Here is a 5,988-nt window from a genome sequence, read left to right as displayed (position 1 = left end):
ATTTCCTTTTGCAATCTCCCCTGATGATGATTTTGTTTCAACATGACCTCTAGGTCTTACTTGATCAAAAATCGAATCAGGTTTCTTTCTCTAGCGCTAGATCTAGCGATGTTGACTGACAGCTCGGCGTTGGCGATCAGAAAGAAAGGGCTCTGGGCTAACACCCGCTGCGTTTTCCCCCACACCCTGTGGTGCATTCCGTCACACATTCACTCCATTTATCACATTGCTGTGACCTCTCCATCCCCACATCGGAGAAGTGAGAGGCATGGTAGGCCTTGATAATCTAAACTAGGCTTACGCTGGCCTATCATGCGATGCGTTCTGCTTGTCTGCGCATGCCACACCCTCCGTACTCAGTCGCTCAGGCCTTCATTGTTGACACACGTGGGCTCTCCCATTCTTTGTTTCACTAGATCACCAACTAGTTTCTCAACTGGCAAGGTTTTACATTATGTATAATTATTGGCCCATGCATTGTGCACAGCAGCAGCAATATTTAGCTATAAACGACTCGCATGTTTGTCTGATTGTGCTATAGCAGTATTTTGTTTACAAAGGTAAAGAAGAGAAAAAACGGGGTTTAAGAAAAGTGTCTTTATAATTTGGACTCCACTGTAGGTGATTTGGTATAAAACAATGTTAAGTAAAGGACAGCTCAGAAAGAACAGCTTAAGTTAATTCCCCTTCAAACACAAATAACAAAGTAAAAGCAAGCATGTTTTCATTTTTACTGTTTTATTTTGAACATGAAAAAGCAATAATATTCTATGACTATAGATGAAACTGAAATGAAATCATACGTCATATCATTATCACACAACAACATACAACGCACATAGTCTGGAAAATTTTCTAAATGCACCATCACAATCACACTGAGTCCTGTTGATATCAAATATCAAAAACATGAAATGGCATCAGGTCCTGTATCATACTGATTATAATATAATGTAAAATGAAAAGTCATACTTTCAGTGCATTCTTCCACTATCAGATCATTACAAAAACACACTCAGTCAAGCACCCACATAACATTCCAACAAAGTTCCTGAGGTTTAGCTGTCAAATTTGCCAAGGAGGTCTCCATCTCGGAACAAGAAGTAATCCTGAGAGAAAAAAAAAAAAAGCAAATAAGGATGTGGATTCACTCTTAGATCACAGAAATAATATAGGCCTATTCGACTTCCATAGGACCTGCAGATAGCTCAGTTACAGTCATATTTTAGCTCAGGTGTGGGTGACCCTTGTTGAAATTCTGATCCTGGTATCTGGACCTTAATGTAGGGTTGTTAAAGTCACGCATTGGAAAAGCACAGGCTGCTTTCATATCTTTGAATAAGATTTGGAAGACCACAGATGTCTCACTTCAAAGCTGAGGATTTTTCAATTAAAATGTGAAATCAGTCCTGTTGTTGTATGGATGGGAGACATGGAACGCATCATAGATTTGCATAGGATCCAGGTTTTCTTGAACAAGTGTCTCTAAGAAAGTTACTGAGGATCAGATGGACAGACAGGGTCACCAATGAGGAAGTGTTAGGGAAAATGAGACAGATCCCAGTCAGAGATGAGGTAGGAAAAAGGCGCTGGCGATGGATTGGACATACTCTCAGGAAGTCAGGCAGCTGCATAACAAAGTGATGGATTAGAATCCACATGGTAAAAGATCAAGGGGAACCTGGAGGAGAATTACAGAAATTGATGTACAGAAAATTGGGAAGACATGGAATAACATCAAAAGGCTAGCCCAGGACAGAAAAAGGTGGAAAGTGTTTGTCCGTGGCCTATACCCTGGTACAGGGTGAGAAAGGCAATGATGATGATGATGATGATGATGAGAAAAGAGAAAGGCGATGTTGTGGACCAAGGAAAGAAGATGGCATGATCATGATCACACCCAAGCTGCACATCTTTAAAGGTTCTCAAGATCAGAATATCGCTAAAACTCTTTCAGCTCTCAGACCACGTAACAAAGTGTGTCCTTTCAATACTCACAAATACTCTAAAATAAATCTACTTAATTACTATACCTAACTAGCTTGGAACAAACACCCCCCCCCCAAAAAAAAAAGGGTAGTTGGTAGGTGCTCTGGTGTGGTTTGCTCCTTCTTATATCAAACATCTATTGTCCTTATCTCTAATCTTCGGCACTTATATATATTACAGTCTATCTGTGTTGCAAGTGCAGTAAAACTTTTGCTAAAACCAAACCTTAAAAAAAAAATTACAACATGCACTTGTAAATTATCTTGCAATCTAAGACTTAAAGGATGTTCCTATTTTATGTGTACCAGCCAAAATAAATATTGTGTGAAAACATGGAAATAAATGAATTTTGAAAATTGTTATCAGGCATGACAGCTGATTATAGTCATTCATATTTTGTCAGGAATAAGATACAAGTCCACCATCATAAAGTCGTCCATTATGGAAATTGTAAATGCAAACAAAACATTGTAAGCACTTTTCATTCTGTAATTCTCATTACAGTTAAGAACCATTATTAAAATATTTCATGCGCCTACTGTAACAATAGCAGACTTATTGCCAAATAAATACATAGAAGGTAAAGGTTGAGGTCTATAATATAATTTGTAAATTATGTTTCTCAGCTCTTCTTACCTCTTGGTCGAGCACAACTTTAGTGCCCCCGTATTCAGGAAGCAACACTTTGTCCCCAACTTTGACACTTGGTGGAACGACAGTACCATTCTGTAAACAACAAAAAATAATCTATGAATACAAATTTCTAATAAAGAGAGCACAATAGAGCCATATACCTATATATATTTTATGGGCTGAATTTGATTGTTGACAGGCTGGCGCTCATATGACCTTATGCAGTTGCGAGCGCCGTAAAACCTCTACTAAAACAAAAAAACTGATTGTTGACATTTTTTTTCTTTTCAAAATTTAGCTTAACCCTAACCATGCCATGTATCTCAAACTAAGACTAAAGTAATTAAGACCAGACTGAGGAAGAACAGGAATATTCTGAAGCTTTCACATGACATTTGTGAGGCAGCGTGGTGGAATCAGGCTCTCGTCAATTTCTGGGCATGTAGAGTTATTGTTATCATCTTAAAGCGTATTCACTTGTCTTCAATTGGATGAAAAAGTATCCATTTATCTTGAATACAAGTCGAGATATTTGCGAAAGAAGGAGGTGGGGGTCACCTGTTTTCAGAGGTAAAATTAGTGAGAAAATGGCCGCCAAAAATTAGTTATTTCCTTAGCTGGTAACTGAAAATTTACATTTTTGTGCCTTTAATCAACGCTTTTCAGAAAAACCCACACAGAAACAAGTTCTTTAATATGCATGAAAAGTGTTGAGTGAAAAAACAAAAATTTGATAAAAATTCACAAACCTGCGGAAAAATGCAAGTTTCTTCACTTTGATTACTTTGAATATTTTGACGAGAGCTTGATACCACCACGCTGCCTCACATTGGGATTCATCAATTCAAGGAAGTTTCATTTCTGTTAGTTCTTTATATTGCAAGAGGCATTCTAACAACAAAATCTAGACATTCAACTCTTTGCATGCAATTTGATAATTTGTCTCCACTGTACTTTTTTTATTACCAGGAAACACCTGCACTAGAAATGGGGCACAAATGCTTTCCAATTGAGGGCCTTGTACTTCATGTAATTTTATTAACTTAAAATATCCCTGGATCACTAAGTAAGCCACAGACTTAATGAAAACGAAGTGGGTAAATACTAGTAAATAGGCATACCATACAATCTGGCATGCAAATAGCAAACAACTTTTTCAGGCCCCAAATGTTTTTCTTACATTGTAATATAAAGTCTAAAATTTGCACGTAATGACAGGTGTCCACATCCTGCAGTGCAGATTTCGCTTTGTGTATGCTTGACTGTATATATGTATGCAGACTGGTTGAGCTCTGTTAATCAAGAGCAATACTAGTAGCAGAGTCAACAAAGTATTTGTTATTATAACAGAAAAAAAGGTAGTTCTGCTGCAGCCTTCTTCTTTTTCAAATCACTTGAGATCAGCCAACCAACATCAATTAATTGAAATCTTGAAAAGTCATTTCAATAATTACTTGCATACTATACATGAACTCAAAAAAGTTACGGAAGTTGACAGATGGACGCTCGAAGAGGCTGGTCCTGAGTCTTGTCCATCCAACCCCCCCCCCCCACCATACTAATAAGTCCATTGTTATTGTGCTTCTCGTCCAATCAAACCAACAGTTGTTACCTCTGCTCTGGCCCCTTGTCCAACAGCAACAACAGTGGCCTCCACAACCTTCCCTTGAGCCTTTTCGGGAATCATAATTCCTCCTTTAGTTTTCAACTCTGGTAAAAACCTCTGGACAAGTACACGATCAAACATAGGGATGAATTTCTTGAATGCTTGAGCCTGTGGGAGAGTAGAGTAGTGTTAAAACTGATTGCACCAGAGTGACTGATGAATGTGTAGGCATAATGTAACAATATATTCTTGAATCTTCTCAGAGCTGGTTTGCAAAGACATTTCTACAACTGTACTGTAACACATAAAAGCCACAATAAAATTAAGATAGCAGTCAGTCAGCATGACCTGCTGTGTACAAACACATTGTAATAATATCACAGAACAAGTGAGAAACATTTTCTCCAATCAGAGGACATGAAGATTAATTTTAGAACTGCAGTCAAGTCCCCCCCCCCATTTCAAATTTGATTATACATATTACATTAGCATACAGAATTGCAATTGGTATCAGGTAATTATTTTAGAGACCATTTAGAACTGAACATATACTTTCTTCAAGACAAAAGCATTTTTTTGTTCCAACTCCCATTGCAAAAAAAAAAAAAAAAAAAGACTCACTAACACTATTTACTTTTAATAATTTACCGCACTGAACAGACAGGGTTACAAGGAATTTCTCCTTATAAGCCCAAGCATAGGCCAACAAATTTATATCTACCGGTAGTACACAAAATACAGACACACAGATTGCCAAAATATGAATAACTACAACAACCCTGACCATTGCAACATACTTTTATCTTATTCTGTATCACATGTCATCACTGACTGCCAGACTTTCCCAGCAAAGGGCAAGCATGTCAAGCATGGTGCTCAGCCAGAGTATTCCCAAGTGGGACTGCTCAACCAATCAATGAAAATCTAGGCACAAGAAGTGCATTACTTTCCACTACACTGCTATCAGTATCAGATCACCAGTAACACAGACAAGAAGACAATGGTTTTCCCCAGTTTTTCTAGAGGTACCCTGAGCTTCGAGTGATCAGCGATCTTCCAGTTTGAAATGTTATATATTCACACACTATTGGAAGTGCTCTCACCCGGTGAGAAACAAGACTGGTTTTTCCTACTTTCTGAATATTTTCTGTCGGTGTGAATGATCAAATTGACAAAAACAAAGAAGAAAATGATGTTATAGAACAAAAGTAAACTAATTTGGTCGTCTACAAAGAGACTACGGCTATTCCACTTTTCGAATCGAGCCGAACTACTTACAACGCCAGTCGCCACATTGTTTTGCCTGAAAGTTCTCGCTAGATTATCTACTCCTTCTCTCTCTCTTTCCCCACACCCCCCCCTCTCTCTCTCACTGCCTCCATACAAAATTGCACGCTTTCAAAACAAAAGCGCTGGAACGATTGTTTACACTGGTAACAGTAACAGTGAACGCACATCGGGTGAGAGTAGCCAAAAGGCTCGCCTTCTCACCCCAGGTGAGGAGAGACCTACGACTGCATTATAATTTCTCACCCCAGGTGAGAATAGAGGTGGCCTCACATATAAACTCATTGCTAGGTATGGTTACAATTTTACCCTTATCATCCAGCAAATGTGTCCTTTATCCAGACTAATAATACTGTAGATTGCAAGAGAGTGATCTTTTACTAGTTTTAGTCTGCCTCCAAAAGTAAGTAATTCCTGATCCCTGTGACAAAATAAAACAATGTTTAAAAAAAAAAGGGGGGGGGGGGGGAAAA

At 38.3% G+C, this 5,988-nt stretch overlaps 1 protein-coding gene across 1 annotated transcript in view; it reads right to left on the bottom strand.

The window, feature by feature from the left end:
• Positions 1–721: 721 nt before the first annotated feature.
• Positions 722–5,988, bottom strand: part of LOC101862575 (10 kDa heat shock protein, mitochondrial) — a 6,217-nt gene continuing 950 nt past the window's right edge. The window contains exons 2-4 of the mRNA XM_005097331.3: positions 4,235–4,396; positions 2,626–2,715; positions 722–1,109 (exon numbers count right to left, since the gene is read on the bottom strand). Of these exons, the coding sequence (XP_005097388.1) occupies positions 1,059–1,109; positions 2,626–2,715; positions 4,235–4,396 (303 nt within the window). The 3' untranslated portion in view covers positions 722–1,058. The remainder of the gene's footprint in view (positions 1,110–2,625; positions 2,716–4,234; positions 4,397–5,988) is intronic.

The sequence above is a fragment of the Aplysia californica genome, unplaced genomic scaffold, assembly GCF_000002075.1.
Source record: "Aplysia californica isolate F4 #8 unplaced genomic scaffold, AplCal3.0 scaffold00152, whole genome shotgun sequence".
Classification (NCBI taxonomy): Eukaryota; Metazoa; Mollusca; class Gastropoda; order Aplysiida; family Aplysiidae; genus Aplysia; species Aplysia californica.
Note: the sequence above shows the minus strand (reverse complement) of the source record. Positions and strands in the feature narration are given on the sequence as shown.